At 42.3% G+C, this 19,117-nt stretch overlaps 1 protein-coding gene across 8 annotated transcripts in view; it reads left to right on the forward strand.

The window, feature by feature from the left end:
- The window catches only part of LOC140205846 (BTB/POZ domain-containing protein 19-like), a 190,241-nt gene that overhangs the window by 29,185 nt on the left and 141,939 nt on the right, over window positions 1-19,117 (forward strand). For all 8 annotated transcript variants that reach the window (XM_072273624.1, XM_072273627.1, XM_072273626.1 and 5 more), the window contains exon 3: window positions 4,262-4,315. In XM_072273624.1, the coding sequence (XP_072129725.1) occupies window positions 4,262-4,315 (54 nt within the window). The remainder of the gene's footprint in view (window positions 1-4,261; window positions 4,316-19,117) is intronic.

Below are 19,117 nucleotides of genomic sequence, written 5' to 3' on the forward strand. Positions count from 1 at the left end.
TAATGTTTATGTGCCTGATGCCTGACTCCCAATAGAGACACTTTACTCAGTCTTATCAGAACAAATTTACCAGCAGTTCAAGGGTGTTCTCAAATCCTGCTTGAAAAGTGTAATATTCCCAGCAACTCATGGGAATCCCTGACCCATGACAACTCAAAATGGAGGAGGAGCAGTCAGAATGTCACTGAACACCTTGGGGTCCTCGGTAAGCAAATGAAAATGCAGTGGAAGGAGCTCCCACCTCCTGAACTGTCTGTGACAGAATGTCCCTCACTTCCGTCTCATCCAGGACCTCAGAAATGGTGTAGAGCAACTCATGCCTGATTCCAAGGGGCTGTCTCAGAAATAGAAGTATTGACTGCACTGTAAGGTAGTTAACATCATGATAACTCCAACTTTTGCAAGATAAAATTTGTCAACTAAATACTTTTCAAACAGTCTGTTTTGTGCAGTGAAATTGCAGTAAATCTGCCAAAAAACAGTTGCCGTGATGCTTTGTATTTTTGGTATTTCTTTCAAAATGGTGGAAGGTTTTTTTAAAATCAGAGTTGATATATCTTTCGGTTGACCACCAGTTGATTCACATTCAATTGTCCTGCTGGGATTGAATATTCTCCCCAGGAACATCCAGCCATCTTGGAACGCACTTTAAAAAAAATAATTCAGGTTCCAAACCAACAAGTAATTTCAAAGAACACCAGACATGTACATACTAAAATCTACATGATTTGAAAACTGAAATGGTTTCACTAGTTGAGGTGAACTCATGGCATTCAACACTGACTATGTCACAACTTGAATTTGTTTCTGCTGTTTGCTCCAGTAAGTGGACTTTCTGTTGACCACAATTATTATTTCTTGCCAGACATCATCTCGGTTTTAACTGAGGTGATAGTAATTTGCTCAAACATAGAAATGAACAGAAAACAAGCTGAACAATTCAATGCACACAAAATTCAGGAGGAGCTCAGCAAGTCATGCGGCATTTGTGGAAGGGACCAAACAGTCAACATTCAGGGCTGAGGCCCTTCTGGAAAGGAAAGAGGTGAAAGCTAGGAAAAGAAAGTGTGGGGAGGGGAAGAAATACATGCTGGCAGGTAATAGGTGAGATCAGGTGAGGGGTAAGTTGTATGGGTGGGGCAGGAGGGATGGGGGAAGGGTGATGAAGCAAGAAGCTGGGGAAGTATGTGAAAGAGGTAAAGGGCTGAAGAAGGTACTTAATAAGAGAGGGCAGTGGCGTATGGAAGAAAGGGAAGCAGGAAGGCACCAGTTGGAGGTGATGGGCATGTGTAGAGAAGAGAAGGAGTGAGAGAAGAGAATTGAAAAACAAAAGGGAATGGTAAAAGAGAGACAGAGGGTGGGAGGAGAAATTACCAGATGTTAGAGAGATTGATGTTCATGGCATTGGCTTGGAGGCTACCCAGAAGGAATATAACAGGACACTAAAAGCCAGAACAAATAGACTGAGGAACAGCTTCTATCCCAGAGCTGTGGCCTCCATCACACCACTCTCACAGAACAATGACTGAAACTGTGAGTACACACATGCACACACAAGGACTCAAATACTTGTACTAATGGCACTTTGTGCATTACTGTGATCTTCTGGTGCTGCTGCAACTTATTTTCTGCTACTTATCTGTTTAATACTGTTTTTCTATTACTGTCTTGTTCTTATCTACTGCTTTATTTTATTGCCTGAGAGGAAGCCAAACAGAGTTTCACTGTACCCATGTATAATGACAATAAAGAACATTCAATTCAATTCAATTCAATATAAGGTATTGCTCTTTCAACCTGAATTTGACCTCAACATGACAGACAGACATTTTTGAATGGGAAGTCAAACTAAGAGGGGTAGACACCAGGAGATCTTGCCTTTGTGGTAGACAGAGTAAAGGCGCTCAACAAAGCGTCCTCTAATCAACATTGGAGGACCACTTTGTTCACTGCTTTGCCACACCAGGAGCACCAGATACTACATAGACAACCCCAGCAGATTTGCAGGAGAATTATCACTTCACCTAGACGGTCTGTTTGGGGCACTGAATGGTAGTGAGGGAGGAGTGTAGGGCAGGTGTAGTACTTGTCATAGTTGCAGGGATAAATACCAGGAAGGAGATAATTGGGGAGGTCGAAGTGGACAAGGGGGTCATGTAGAAAATGACCCCTATAGAAAATGGGGGGGGGGGGGGAGGGTGGAGAGGGAAGGCAAAACTCAAGACTCTTTATGTACAACAAAATTTCAGTAGGAACAGGAGGTGTTATTTTAATCTGATGAGCCTGCTTATCAGAACTAAATAGCTGGTACACAAGAACACTACTACTTGTTCCCTTGATTAAGTCTTACACTATGGTTAGGATTTACTTTGATAACATTCTCCCCCTCTTAATGAGTCATGTGGTATGTGGTTTCATTCAATGCAGCCTTGCTTGTAGCTGATCTTCACTTGTGAGTGTAGGCAATGAGTGTGAATCTTTACCTTCAGGGCCATCGCATTGAAGCACATATTAATTCTTGCCCAACATCCATCCCATTTGAGTGGGGAGATATGTGGGTTAAGGGGTAACTGAATCTCTTTCAGAACTGTATGTTCAACCAAGTTCTTTTTGTACTAACTGAGTCACTTGGGGAGATAAATGTAAATGTTGTTATAATTATCTTTTGAAATCTCAGTTCGTGTGCCAGGAAGGGAAGGACATCATTGTTTAACTTAGAAGTAATCATCAAATTTGAACCTTAATATATAAAGTCAATACAGGTGAAAGATGAAGATGTATATGTAAAAAAAAATAAGCAGGGATGATCGATTCGAAGGGGCTCATCATGAGTAGCTAATGTTGCTTCTGGGCTTGTACTCACTGGAGTTTAGAAGGATGAAGCCTCATGAATATTGAAAGGCCTGGATAAAGTGGACCTGGTGTGGATTATCCATTAATAGGAGAGTCTAGGACCAGAGGGCCTCAGAATAAAAGGATATCCCTTTTGAACAGGAGGAAGGAATTTCTTTAGTCAGAGAGTGGTAAACCTATGGAATTCATTGCCACAGAAGGATGTGGAGGCCAAGTGATTGGGTTTATTTAAAGTAGAAATTGATAGGTTCTGGTTATAAAGGGCATCAAAGCTTGTGGGGAGAAGGCAGAAGAATGGGTTTGAGAGGGATAATAGATCAGCCATTATGGATTGCAGATCAGACTTGATGGGCTGAATGGCATAATTCTACTCCTATGTCTTATGGTCTAATCATATTTGAATAAGTTAATTGAAATAGAGGGATATTAAACTGCTAATTTTTTTTTAAATAAGAAGACCATGGCCTGGACATCTCCCAGTGCTTTAAACCTCATGATATATTTTAGAAGGGTAAACACTGTTGATATGTAAAACTATTTGCATACAGCAGACTTTTAGAAAAGGCAATATGATAATGGCCGAAAGTCTGAATTTTGGTGATGTTGATTGAAGGGGAAATATTAGATTAGCCTGCCCTCTTGTCTTAAAAATTGGTCATGAGATCTTTTGTTTTCCAGAGAAAGTAAATGGGATTTTGGTTTAACCTGTCATCCAAAAGATGGTGTCGCGCTGGTATAACTGCCTAGTATTGGAGTGATAAAGATGCATATTGTCCATTCTAGTCAGAGGTGCACAGACGTAGAAGTATTCATACTTTTCAATTTTTCCCATATGTTCTGATTCTTTTCCCCTCTTCTCTGTGCTCTGCTCCACCCCTGTGCATGAAACTGCTTCTCACGCGAAAAGTCTGCAAGTCAGTTGAAAGTGATAATTGGGTGATATGACATTTTGATATAAAGGGAAGTTTATAGTTTTCAGCTTCATCTTTTCAACAAGATGAGGAAGAAGAATATAATAATAGAATATGGATGACTCTTAAAAATGTAATGAGTAGAGCAAGAAGCATTGAAGGTTAATTTTTGAATATTTTCAGAATAGTGTCTACTAGAGACACTGAAACCTGAAAACTGAAGAGCCAGTGTCTGGTGTGCTCAGTTGATGCTCTTCTTGCAGCTATGTGAAATAAACATTTTCCAAGGGAATCTTTCTTGATACTTTAGCACATAGTGGGGTTCAAAGTTTAGCACAGAGCTTGGAACCAACATGATGAAGAACTGACTTTGGTACATGTCATTCTTATGTCAAGATTAAAATATCATTTTGATTAGTTCAGGATTGAAGAATGAAAACTATGTTCTCTATCAGTTTGTTTACTTGATCCTTTTTGATTCTGTTGACATTTTTTAGGCTCTGGAAGTATTGACATCAGCAGTGGAATACGGGCTTGATGATCTTCAGAAGGTGAGACTTCCAGTAACTAATACCGATGTACATAATGTAATCTACTGCAGAAGTCGAGAAGAAATTGGATCGCATTGCAACTGAAGTTATCGGGATGGGCAGCGATTCATAAATTCTTGCACAATGCAACTTCCCCATTGCAAAATACTACCAGCATTCTGATTCATAAATGCCTGTGAAATTTGATCAGATAGGACAGAGGAAAGAGTGCACAGTCTGTCTCTCGGCCAAAGCTTCTGCGTTTTGTTTTTGTTTGCATACCTTTCGGATGCTCTCATTTTAAACATAACGTTTAAAAAATTAAAAACCTTTATGTGAATAATATCTCTTTTTGATTGTCCATTCACTCAGTTCATTAAGAGCATAAGATATTGGAGCAAAATTAGGCCATTTGGCTCATTGCATCTGTTCCGCCATTTCACTATGGCTGGTCCGATTTTCCACTTCGCCCCATTTTCCTGCTTTCTCTTGTTTCCCTTCATGCCCTGATCATTCAAGAACCTATCAATTTCTGCCTTAAATATACACAACCTCTATAGCTGCCTGTGGCAAAGAACTCCACAGATTCACCACTCTCTGGCTGGACAAGTTCCTCCTCATCTCTGTTCTAAATGGACACCTCTCGATTCTGAGGCTGTGTCCTCTAGTCTTAGACTCTCTCACCATAGAAAACATCCTCTCCACATCCACTCTATCAAGGCCTTTCACCATCCGATAGGCTTAAATGAAGTCACTTCTCATTCTTCTGAATTCTGGCGAATACAGGCCCAGAGCCATCAAATGCTCTTCATATGACAAGCCATTCAATCCTGGAATAATTTTCCTGAGCATCCTTTGAACCCTGTCCAGTTTCAGCACATTCTTTCTCAGATAAGGGGCCCAGACCGGTTCACAATATTCCAAGTAAGGCCTCACCAGTGCTTTATAAAGTCTCAACATTACATCCTTTCTTTAATATTATAAGGAGCGTGGCTGAGCATTAATAAGGTGAACTTGCATGAAGCATTTGATGTGTAAAATGTAAAAAAATAACATTAGCACAATGTGCAGGTATTATTTTTGACTTAATCGTAGCCTGTTTCGATAATTAAACACCACAAATGAAGTTAGGCGTAGGACCAAGCAACACACACAAAATGCTGGAGGAACTCAGCGGGCCAGGCAACATCGATGGGAAAGAGTGCAGTCGACGTTTCGGGCTGAGACCCTGCAGCAAGACTGGAGAAAAAAGTTAGGTCGGGGGAGGGGAAGGGAGAAACACGAGGTGATAGGTGAAACTGGGAGGTGGGAGGGGTGAAGTAAAGAGTTGGGAAGTTGATTGGTGAGAACGCAGAGAGAGATACAGCGGGAGAAACAGTTAGTTGAATGTGAGTTCCTGGGGTCCTCAGAGGGTCCAGATCGAGAAGCTTGAAAACTGATCTGCAAGCCATGTGGTACACGCTGGCGGTGGAGACATGTTCCCAGGAAGGGTACGTGGCTGTGGTAGTAGGCCTGGGTGAGCACATAGTCGAAGAGTCTGAGGGCAGCAGAGATCACAGAGGGGGAGCAGTGAGAGATGGTCTCACTGAACTCCCGTCGAAGGGAAGGTTTAAACTTCTTCAGGGTATGCATCCCTCGAAGAGGTTTCGCAGTGTAGTAATCCAATCACAATGAGAAAATCTGCAGATACTGGAAATCTGAGCAACGCATACAAAATGCTGGAGGAACTCAACAGGCCAGGCAGCATCTATGGAAAAGACTGCAGTCGATGTTTCAAGCTGAAACCTTTCATCAGGACTGGAGAAAATATGATGAGGAGTCAGATGGCCTGCTGAGTTCCTCCTGTATTTTGTGTGTGTTCTTGGATTTCCAGCATTTGCGGATTTTCTCTTGTTTGTGGTTAGGCATAGGACCATTTCTCCTGCACCATGTTAGTAATGTGAAGGGGGACTTCTCTGCATATAGGCTTTGCTTTGATACTTAATTGAACCAAATATTTTTACTGAAATTGAAACTAAGAGGAACTTTAAGAGGCTATTAAAATTCTACAACATTTTGACATAATAATGAAGAATTGTTTCCACTGACTTAGTAAGGGTTAGACTCAGCTTGTAACTTATGGGATGATAAATTGGAAGAGTTTTTTCACAGCGGAGTGGAATATTTTCACAGTGGACACAAACACAATTGAGTAGAAAAATGGATAACTTCTGGAAGAAGATGAAACAAAAAAGTATGGCAAAGGGCAGGCAGTTTGCTATTAGATTTTTTAAAAAATGTCTTTTTGTCCTTGTTAGAGTGAGTCACACTTACATGAAAACACATTTTCCATCTATGATTCGGTCTATTTCCAAACTATAAACAAGAAAAGAAAAATATGCCAATCACTGCAGAAGTGAAATAAAAACTGGATTTGGAGGTAATACTCATAAGGTTCAGACAGTATATGTGGAGAGAGAAACAGAGTTAACTTTTCAGGCCAATGAAAGATCATTGCCCTACAATAAATATCAGCTCTGTTTTACTCTATTAGGGAATTTGTTTCATCATTGAAAAAAATAATGCTCCCTTAAATATTTGCATAAGACCATAAGATATAGGAGCAGAATTAGGCCATTTGGCCCATCAAGTCTGCTCTGCCATTTCATCATGGCTGATCCAATTTTCCACTCAGCCCCAATCTCTTGCCATGTCTCCATTTCTCTTCATGCCCTGCCTAATCAATAATCTATCAACCTCTGCCTTAAATATACATAAAGACCCAGCTGCGTGTGGCAACAAATTCCACAGATCCACAACTCTCTGGCTAAAGAAATTCCTCCATTCTAAAAGGACGCCCTCCTATTCTGAGGCTGTGTCATCTGGTCTTAGACTCTCCCATCATAGGAAACACCCTCTCCACATACACTCTATCAAGGCCTTTCACCATTTGACAGATTTCAATGAGGTCACCCCTGATTCTTCTGAATTCTAGTGATACAGGCCCAGAGCCGTCAAATGGACTTCATCTGATAAGCCATTCAATGCTGGAATCATTTTCATGAACAATCAAGAATCTATCAACCTCTGCCTTAAATATACATAAAAACTTGGCCTCCTCAGCTGCCAGTGGCAAAGAATTCCACAGACACCTATCATACCTGAAAGACAAAGTTATAAGAGCTTTATCAATGTATCTGTGAAATGGAGATTTGAACATTATTTAACTGTTTCTAAAGTTACCAATATGGTTACAGTGGAATCAAAATTCATCTAACAACCATTTACCTAGAGGCAGTTGATTATTCCCATAAATAATCCTATAAATCAGCTGTAGATGCTGCAGTATCTTTAGCTTTTCAATTTTGTATTACATAAACTATGCAATTTATTTTACAATGTCATTATTAATGACTTCATCTTCCTATATTAATTTAACCTTTGTGCAAGGACACTGACTCTTTGTTGAATACTCATCTGTTGGTAGAGAACACCCTTCAATATTTCTTCAAAGTGACAATCTCAGTGGGCTATCTAAGTAAAAGAGGCATTGATTGCAATTGAGCCTCCAGACCCTCACTGTAATGTGACAACCAGACTGCACACAGAATTACAAATGTGGCCATAACAAATTTTTATGATCCACAACATATCTCATAATTTTTCAGTTCATATTGACCTTATCCACTTGTGTTATCACTCTTAAACAGTTAATCAACGCACCCCAAGATCCTTCTGTGCATCAGTGCTCCTAAGGTTCATGCCATTTACTGTAGACATTCCTTTTAAATTAAACTTTCCAAAGTGTAATATCTCACACTCCACCTGCCATTTTTCTGCCCACATTTCTAACAGATCTGTATCCTTCTGTCTCCTTTGGCATCGCTCTTCAGTAACCACAACTCTGCCAATCTTTGTGTCGTTTGCAAACTTGTTACTGAACCCACCTACATGTTCATCCAAATCATTTGTATGCATCCCCAACAACAGCAGTCCTGCACTGATCTCTGAAACACCACTGGTCGTCAAGTTCAAGGTCAGCTTGACTGTACAACCAAACGAAAAAATGTTCCTCCAGACCACAGTGCATCCACACAACACATACCACACTCAGCACATTAAACAAAATATTACCGCAAATAAGTTAATAAAATATGCATGTAATACACAACACAGGTAAACAGTGGGTTCTTTTTGGTCGTCATAACTGGGGGAGGTAGTGGGATAAGCTCCACTACCTATTAAATGCTCCCAATGGTGTGCGTTTCACGTAGCCTCTGACGACCAAATAAAGCTCCTGGCCTTCACATGTGGATTAGCTACTCATCCTGGTGGAACCGTTTCTACTGACAGGAGAAGAGGCAAAGACAGGTTCATCATTATCAGGTGCCGTGCCCAGTTTGAGCTTTGACTGCCATGGCCCACACACTCCTGTTTCAGGCCAAGTGGATCAATTCATTGGTATTCATTTCCAATTCTCTGGCTGCTGTCTCCATCATCATTTGTCTTTGTCTTCCTCTTGCTTTCTTCCCTTCAATCTTTCCCATAATTACTGTGCATTCTAACTCCTCTTTCCTAATCACATGTCCAATGAAGTCACATTGCCTTTTCATGATCTCATACATTATTTCTCGTTTTGTGTTTGCTCTGTTCATGACATCCTTGTTAGATATGTTTCGTCCATGATATTCTTTGCATCCTCCTCAAAAACCATGTTTCTGCTGCTACAATTCATTTCCTCATGTTACTAGATATTGTCCAACATTCTGAGCAATATAACATAACTGGATAAACGTAACATTTCAGTACTCTGAGGCGGGTTGTCATGCCTAGTTTAGTATTGGTCAGTATACTCTTCATTCTTGTCAAAGTGTCTTTTGCCATCCCTATTCTTCTTCTGATGTCCAAGTTTCACCTGCCATCTGATGTCACCCAGCTTCCTAAGTAGCAAAAGTTCTGTACTTGTTTTATGTCTTCCCCATTTATTCTCAGCCTGCAGATAGGACTCTCCTTCTTTTTGGATATCACCATACATTCTGTCTTTTTGCAATTGATAGGTAGACCCAGTTTTGCACTTTCTTCAACAATTACATCAATTAAGTTTTGTAGTTCTTCCTCCGTACTTGCAATTTACACAGTGTCATCTGCATATCTGAAATTATTGATGTTACTGGTGCCATAAAACCAGTTGCTTTGGGTGGATGGGACTCATAGCCATGTTTGGCAGCTCATTCAAGAAAAGGAAAACTCTGATCTCAAACCTCTGCTGCCTTGCAGTTATACCCACTCATGGGGATGGCTTTGGGAGTAAACCCTGGGGGAAAAACCTGGAGCTGGAGTCCCTAATCAGTCCTACGTTGAGTTCAACCCTGACTAGCAACTCCTGTGATATTGCTGGTGTCAAACTGTATTGGTCTCTGCCGTTCCTTTGGGTTCATCAGATGCGTGGAGAGGAAGAACCTGCTGTAAGGGCAACAGCTTGCTCTCCATATCACACTGCCCTGTTTTGTGTACCAGCTTGCATAGCATGCAGACAGCTAGGTTGCAACATTCATTGTTGACCTTGGCCAATGGAGGGCCTCAGCTAAACAATGAACCGTACAGTGGTGGTGGTCGGGTATCATTAATATCACAGTCTGAAGGAAGAAGCTGTTGCCCAGTATTGTAGTCCTAATCCTGATGTTCCTGTACCTCTTTCCTGACGGTAGTGGCTGAAAGAGATTGTAGGTGGTAGGGATCCTCAACAATGTTTTGAACCCTTCATATTCAGCATTATAACAACCCACTGACTCTACACTCTGTCTTCTATTGCTGAGCCAGTTTTGAATCTAATCTTACAAGTCTCTGTAGATTCAGTGTGCCTTATTTATCTGGATTGGTCTACCATGAGAGGGCTTTACTAAGAGTGTTGAATGCTTTACTAAACTCATTGTCGACAACATCCACTGCTCTACACTCATTGCCATCTTTGTCACCTTTTTAAAAATCTCAGTGAAATTTCTAAGGCATGATCTCCTCCACACAAGTGCATGTTCATGTGATCTCCTCCACACAAGTGCATGTTCACGTGATCTCCGCTACACAAGTCCATGTTCACTCTCCCTAATAAGTCTCCATGACATGCAACAGGAAGCTTAAGATGGCTGTCGTAGGCAGATTATGGGTGCTCTGCAAAACGGTCACCTGGTCTTTGTTTGGTCATGCCAATGCAGAAAGGCCGCATCACAAGCACCTAGTGCAGATTGCAGAAGTACACATGAATCTCTGCCTCATGTGGAAAGATCTAAATTCCATTCACCTTCTCAGAAACCTTAGATGAAAGATAGCTTTATTTGTCATGCGTATATTGAACCATACAGTGAATTGAGTAATTTTGTGTCAAGTCACTTCAGTGGGGACTGTGCTAGGCAGCTTGTAGGTATCACCAAACTCCTAGCACCAACATAGCATGCCCACAACTGGAGCACCTGGAGATAACAAACAGTGAGGAGATCAGGAAACCATAGGGCTAGTAGCCCCCGCAGAAAAGAGTAAGGTGGGGAGAGGGGTAGATGTGACTGGTGGTGGCATCCCATTCAAGCTCATCGAAATAGCAAAAGGTGATATGCTGGTTGTGGAGGCCAGTGGAGTGGAAGTTGATGACTAAGTTAGCTCTATCTCTGTTCTTTGTGGGGAGAGGTGATAGACGTGAGCAGATGTGTAGGAAACAGAGGAATTACACATGGAGGCTCCATCAGCTATGGGAGAGAAGAAGCCAAATATCCTGAAAAAGTCCTAGACAGAAAGCCTTATCTTGAGAACAGTTTTTCGATTTAGATTTAGAGTCACAGCACAGTAACAGGCCCTCCTCGTCCAATGAGCCTGATTACATTCGAGAGACGAATTAATCTACTAACCCATACATCTTTGGAATGTGGGAGGAAACTGGAGCACCCAGAGGAAACTCACATGGTCACGGGGAGAACGTACAAATCCCTTACAAACTGTGGCGGAATTAAACCGGGGTCATTGGCACAGTAATAGCATTATACAAACCATTACGCTACTGTGCCCCCCCCACCACCCCCACCCCAGGCCAATGGAAATGGGGACATTGAAAGGAAGTGATATGACATCCTTACAAGAGACGGAGTGAAAGATGGGTGTAGTTGAGTTAACTGTGAGCATCCATAAGTCTATTGTCGGCGTCAGTGGATGCTTTGGTGAAATTAGAGACTACAGATGTTGGAATCTGGAGCGATAAGCAGACGATGCGGCTGTGAATCGCAACCACTTTTAAAAGATTGAGGTTGGCATCAAATGGAGTGATTAACTCTTAGCTGCAACTAATGCAATTGGAGTTTGTGCTGAAACTGCACCCCAGGAAGAGTGCCACCAGTGGCTTCTACACGCCGCGATCATGGAAGTGAGCAGGCAGCATAAATTACCATACAAGCTGCATCTAAAGCAATAGGTGTGGATGAAAATGTTACTGAATATTGTGATTGCCATGGTAATTTGTACATTTTTTGTTCTGTCTAGCTTTATTTGCATTCATAGGTGTATCTTGGTGAGTGCAAGATAAATGACCTCTGTGTAGTGCTTATTAATAATATTGATCTTTGCTATAATCTGGTGCTTTACTACACAGAGCGTGACTAGTAAATGTGCTCCCTGCAGGCCTGGACCTGCTTCTGGAATCACTTCCAGAAGCTCACAACAGTCTGTCATGCTGAACACTGAATATTGAGAAGTCTGCATGGGTGTAATATTAATGTGTGATATTTGAACCTGACCTAGGCCAACATGAACCAGAATGAATAAGCCCAAGGTCATGATCTTTTCCTGGTATAACTTAACACAACAGACATTTGCAGAACAGTACAATTTTTTAGGAACAGCTCTCATATTTCTGAACAGTCCGCGAACATTATTTTGCTCTCTTTTTGCACCATTTATTTACTGTATTTATTTTTTAATATTTTACTATAATTTATAGTAACTTTTTAATTTACAGTGCTCTACTGTTGCTGTAGAACAACAAATTTCGGGACATGTGGTATGCCACTGATAAGACTGGTTATGGCACCAGTATTTGAGTAAAAGAATTTATGAAAATTCTGGTTTTGCAGTCCCTGTGCAGCTAATGATCAAGAACAGAGGAAGCATGTGGTGAGATGATAAAATCATGCTCAGATGAAGACTTGCGTGCTGTGATCCATCCTTAACTGTCCAATCAGAAAAATATGCCTGACATGACAAGAATCTGAAAGACACAGTTTGGTCCCATCAGACCCAGATTATATAGCCAAACTTTAATCAGCCTTGTTTCCCCAGCGTTGGCTTACTTCTGTGGTTCCTCACTTTGCCTAATAGAACATCTGCACGAGGGACTGATCATGTGTCCTTATTATTCATAAGACATTCATGATTTTTTCGAGAGCAGCTTGGGGTTCAGTTTTAATCTGTTTCTGCAGCTTTGAGAACCGCAAGCAAAGTATGTTATAGTGCTTTAATTTGATGCAACTTCTGTCCTTACCTGTGTGACTTAAAGGTGTGTAAGACACAATCCTTAAGGAATTGAAAAAAAATAAGAACAAACAAAACTTTATCCATTGAAGAACACAAGAACATAGGAGCTGGAGCAGACTACCAGAACCGGCAAGCCTTACCTGCTATCCAATTAGATTGTGACTGATTTTTTACCTCACGGCTATTTTTCGGTACTAACTTCATATCTGGAGGGGAGGAGAAGACGGCAGCGCGATGCAGCGCTTGCAGCCGCTCCGAATTGATTTCGTATTTGTTAAATAGGGGCCGTGCACAATCCTGATTTGATGGAGACGGACGTGAGAAGCATGGAGGAACATCTGGAGAAACTTCTGAAATGCCTGCTTTGCTGCCGCTGCCGCTGCTGCTGTGCGATTGATAATCTCTGGAGGGTAAGGTCCCCGATCCTCGGCTTTGCCTATTGTCTGTTGCCGGGGCCGGGGTCAAAGCGCTCGGCCGAGATGGTGCTCGGTGTCGGAGGGCTGGTCGAAGGCTCTAAGTTTTCGGACGGACTCAGAGTCGGACTGTGGTCAGGTGCTTCCAGGTTGCTGCATCGGCAAGTTTCCTGCGCTGGAAGCTCATGGCAGAGGGAGTTTCTCCCTTTAACCATCTGCATGAGATGATGGGACTTTCGAGAGACTTTGAGACTTTTTTTTTACTGTGCCCATGGTCTGTTCTTCATCTCTATTGCTTTGCACTGTTGTAACTATATGTTATAATTATGTGGTTTTTTTGAGTTTATATTTAGTCTTGGTTTGTCTTGTGTCTCTGTGATATCATTCTGGAGGAAGAAACAACAAATTGTATCGTTTCTTAATGTATGCATTGCTAAATGACAATAAAAGAGGACTGCGTGTCCTCATAATCTAATCTAATATCCTTTAAATTGCCTTAATATTCAAATGTCGGTTGATCCTGTTTTGAATTGAATCAGTGACTCATCTGTCACAAACCTCTTGGACAGAGAAATTCAAGGTTTCACTATTCTGTGTATGAAGAAATTTCTTCTCATCTTTCCTGAATTGGTGACTCCTTATTTTGAGACTAACCCTATTTATAGAATTCCCAGGCAGGGCAATCACCCCACCTCCCCCATCTACCCTGAGAAAATTTTAGATATTTATCTGGCCATTTTGCTTAAATTCTCCTCGTAGGACAAACCTTCCATCTAGAAATCGATCTCAGGGATCTTTGGTGCATTCCCTTTATAACAAATACATTTACAGTCCTTTTCAGCAGAAATACCAAATCTGTATACAATATTCCAGGTGCACAATCACCAGCTGCCTATTTAATTTTGGTGAGATATAGCTTGCTAACAATGTAGAGTTTTCTGGTAATGAAAGGCCTATGAATGAAGAAAGTGGACCATAAAGAAATTAATATAATAAATAGTCAGCATGGATTTAAAAAGAAAGTCTTGCTTGACCAACCTTTTGTTTGGAAAGTTTCCAGACGTTGCAGAGAGCAGTAATTGTAATAAAGTAGGTGAAGTTCATGTAAATTTTCAAAAGCTTTCACCAAGTAATTTCATAGTAGCCCAATTAAAAAAAAGTAGGTGCTTAAAAATCAAGCTGTTGGAGGAACACAGTAAGTCAAGTTGAGAACCTGTTTCAGTCCAGTCTCAACCTGAAATGTTGACTATCCTTTTGTTCCACAGATGCTGCTGGGCTCACCGAGTTCCTCTAGCCGTTTCACAAGCAAGAGAAAATCTGCAGATGCTGGAAATCTAAGCAACACACACAAAATGCTGGAGGAACTCAGCAGGCCAGGCAGCATCTATGGAAAAATGTATAGTCGACATTTTGGGCCGAGACGTCGACTGTATTTTTTTCCATGGATGCTGCCTGGCCTGCTGAGTTCCTCCAGCACTTTGTGTGTGTTTCTCTAGCTGTTTTTCTTCTCTCAGATTCCAGCAGCTGTAAGTCTCTTGTGTAAACAAGATTAGAGAACATACAGGTGGCAGAACAGTTTGGTGGTTAGTTTTAGGATTGAAAGCAGGCAATGGAATAAAGGTTAGCTGGTCACAGTGAAAGAAAGGTTGCATGGTGTTCCACATTGATCAGTGCTGCTTTCACAATCTATTCATTAGCTTTTGGAGCCAAAATTGCAATTTCTGAGTGTGCAGTTTTCAGCAAATTTCTTGGTTATTGGGAGGGGGTGGGGAGAGGGATGTTAATCAACTGTGAGGAAGGTTACAACAAAACAAATAACAGGAGGGATTTATAGACGCGAGATTCTGTAGATGCTGGATATCATGAGCAATTGAAGGGAATAAACAGTCGACATTTCAAGCCAAGACCCTTCATCAGGACTGGAAAGGAAAGGGATAGAAGCCAGAATGAGAAGTTGGGGGTGGGGGAGGAATCCAGGGAGAGGGAGGAATACAAACTAACAAGTGATAGATGAGACCAGGTAGGGGGAAAGGTGGATGAATGGGGGGGAGAGGAGAGGTGATACATGGAAGGAATAGGTGGAGGGGGTTTGATCAAGGCACGACTGCGCAAGCACATGGACGTCAGCGAGTTAGACTGGCGGGAAGGATTTAAGAGGAGAAGAGTTTTTTTCCACAGTGGTTTGACTGAGGAACGATTGTGCAAGCGTGTGGACGTCAGCGAGTTAGACCAGCCGGAAGAATTTAAAAAGAAGATAGCTTTATAAAGCGGGTGTCAGAGTAGAGGGAGTCAGAGTACGGGGGCTTTGGCTCAACGAGGCTTTAGTGATATTGGGTCAAGCTGAGGTAAGTTACTTGTGTAGAATAGAAACAGGAAGTATGTCTGTGAGGCTAGTGTTATGTAGCAGGTGTCAGATTTGTGAGGTCCAGGAGACTCCCAGCCTCCCAGACGGCCACATCTGCACCAGGTGCGTCGAGCTGTAGCTCCTTAGGGACCAGGTTAGGGAACTGGAGATGCAGCTCAATGACCTTTGTCTGGTCAGGGAAAGTGAGGAGGTGATAGAGAGGAGCTATAGGCCTCCACTGGGGCCTCAGGAGACAGATAAATGGGTAACAGTCAGGAGAAGGAAGGGCAAGAGTCAGATACTAGAGAGTACCCCTGTGGCTGTCCCCCTTAACAATAACTACTCCTGTTTGAGCACTGTTGGGGGGATGATCTACCTGGGGGAAGCAACAGTGGCCGCGCCTCTGGCACAGAGTCTGGCCCTGTTGCTCAGAAGGGTAGGGAAAGGAAGAGGATGGCAGCAGTGATAGGGGACTCTATAGTCGGGGGGGGGGGGTCAGACAGTCATTCTATGGATGCAAGAAAGAAACACGGATGGTAGTTTGCCAGGTGCCAGAATCTGAGGTGTTTCTGATCGCGTCCATGATATCCTGAAGTGGAAAGGTGAACAGCCAGAGGTCGTGATACATATTGGTACCAACGACCTAGGCAGGAAAAGGGAGGAGGTCCTGAAAACAGACCACAGGGAGTTAGGAAAGAAGCTGAGAAGGTGGACCTCAAAGTTAGTAATCTCGGGATTACTGCCTGTGCCACGTGACAGTGAGTATAGGAATAGGGTGAGGTGGAGGATAAATGCATGGCTGAGGGATTGGAGCAGGGGGCAGGGATTCAGATTTCTGGATCATTGGGACCTCTTGGGGCAGGCGTGACCTGTACAAAAAGGACGGTATGCACTTGAATCCGAGGGGGACCAATATCCTGGCAGGGAGGTATGCTAAGGCTATTGGGAAGAGTTTCAACTAGAATTGCTGGGGGGTGGGAACCGAACTGAAGAGTCGGAGGAAGGGGCTGTTGGTTCACAAACAGAAAAAGCTTGTAGGCAGTGTGAGAGGGAGGTTAGGCAGTGATAGAGAAGGGATGAGCTCAGACTGCTGGCTTGAGATGTGTCTGTTTTAATGCAAGAAGCATCGTGAACAAAGCGGATGAGCTTAGAGAGTGGATCATGGAGCTATGATGTTGTGGCCATTACAGAGACTTGGATGGCTCAGGGGCAGGAATGGCTACTTAGAGTGCCAGGCTTTAGATGTTTCAGAAAGGACAGGGAGGGAGGTGGGGCATGGCACTGTTGATCAGAGATGGTGTCACGGCTGCAGAAAAGGAGGAAGTCATGGAGGGATTGTCTACTGAATCTCTGTGGGTGTAAGTTACAAACAGGAAGGGGTCAATAACTCTACTGGGTGTTCTTATAGACCACCCAATAGTAACAGGGACATTGAGGAGCAGATAGGGAGACAGATTCTCGAACAGTGTAGTAATAGCAGGGTTGTCGTGATGGGGGATTTGAATTTCCCCAATATTGATTGACGTCTCCCTAGAGCAAGGGGTTTAGATGGGGTGGAGTTTGTTAGGTGTGTTCAGGAAGGTTTCCTGACACAGTATGTAGATAAACCTATAAGAGGAGAGGCTGTACTTGATCTGGTATTGGGAAATGAACCTGGTCAGGTGTCAGGTCTCTCAGTGGGAGAGCATTTAGGAGATAGTGATTATAATTCAATCTCCTTTACTGTAACATTGGAGAGGGATAGGAACAAACAAGTTAGGAAAGTGCTTACTTGGAGTAAGGGGAAATATGAAGCTATCAGGCAGGAACTTGGAAGCATGAATTGGGAACAGATGTTCTCAGGGGAAGTGTATGGCAGAAATGTGGCAAATGTTCAGGGGATACTTGCATGGCGTTCTGCACATGTATGTTCCAGTGAGACAGGGAAAGGATGGTAGGGTACAGGAACCGTGGAGTACAAAGGCTGTTGTAAATCTCGTCAAGAAGAAAAGAAAAACTTACGAAAGGTTTAAAAAACTAAGTAATGATAGAGATCTAGAAAATTATAAGGCTAGCAGGAAGGAACTTAAGAATGAAATTAGGAGAGCCAGAAGGAGACATGAGAAGGTCTTGGCGAGCAGGATTAAGGAAAACCCCAAGGCATTCTACAAGTATGTGAAGAGCAAAAGGAGAAGATGTGAGAGAACAGGACCAATCAAGTGTAACAGTGGGAAAAGTGTGTATGGAACCGGAGGAGGTAGTGGAGGTATTTAATGAATACTTTGCTTCAGTATTCACTACGGAAAAGGACCTTGGCGATTGTAGAGATGATGTACAGCCGACTGAAAAACTTGAGCATATAGACATTAAGAAAGAGGATGTGCTGGAGCTTTTGGAAAGCATCAAGTTGGATGAGTCACCGGAACTAGATGAGATGTACCCCAGGCTACTGTGGTAGGCGAGGGAAGAGATTGCTGAGCTTCTGGCAATGATCTTTACATCATCAATGGGGACAGGAGAAGTTCCGGAGGATTGGAGGGTTGTGGATGTTGTTCCCTTATTCAAGGAAGGAAGTAGAAAGAGCCTAGTAAATTATCGACCAGTGAGTCTTACTTCAGTGGTTGGTAAGTTGATGGAGAAGATCCTGAGAGGCAGGACTTATGAACACTTGGAGAGGCATAATATGATTAGGAATACTCAGCATGGCTTTGTCAAAGGCAGGTCGTGCCTCATGAGCCTGATTAAATTTTTTGAGGATGTGACTAAACATATTGATGAAGGTAGCGCAGTAGATGTAGTGTACAGTCGGCCCTTCGTATCCGCGAATTCAACCAACCACGGATCGGGATCGATAAAAAAGCCCCCAGAAGTTCTCTGTCCAGCACTCGTTCGGTTGCTACTTGTGTTGTGCACACCCTTTGTTTCTGTTAAAAAGTGACTCCTAAAAAGCAATTAAGTGGTCAAAGCAATTCCTCAAAGCCTAATAGGGAGTGTAAAGTACTGTAATCTAGAGATGATTAAAAGTATTACTCATTGTTTGAGCATTGTCCGTCTCGCGTCTCGTTTGTTCGCTACTTGTGTTATGAGCGAGAGGAAGGAGTTTAAGGCTAGTGAAGGATGGCTGGCTAGCCATGTAAAGTGCTACAGCTTCAAGAACTTAAAGATCACAGGAGAATCGGCATCAGCGTTCCCAGAAGAGCTACGATGGTTGGGTCTGTACTGAACATGTACAGACTTTTTTTCCTCATCATTATTCCCTAAACAATACAGTATAACAACTATTTACATAGCATTTACATTGTATTAGGTATTATAAGTAATCTAGAGATGATTTAAAGTATACGGGAGGATGTGTGTGGGTTATATACAAATACTACACCATTTTATATACCAGACTTGAGCATCCGCAGAATTTGGTATCCGTGGGTACGGAGGGCTGACTGTATATGGATTTCAGCATATGGATAAGGCCATGTAAGGCTTATTGAGAAATTAAGGAGGCATGGGATCCAAGGGGACATTGCTTTGTGGATCCGGAACTGGCTTGCATACAGAAGGCAAGAAGTGTTTGTAGACGGGTCATATTCTGCATGGAGG

This window comes from Mobula birostris, chromosome 12 (assembly GCF_030028105.1).
Source record: "Mobula birostris isolate sMobBir1 chromosome 12, sMobBir1.hap1, whole genome shotgun sequence".
In the NCBI taxonomy this organism is placed as follows: domain Eukaryota; kingdom Metazoa; phylum Chordata; class Chondrichthyes; order Myliobatiformes; family Myliobatidae; genus Mobula; species Mobula birostris.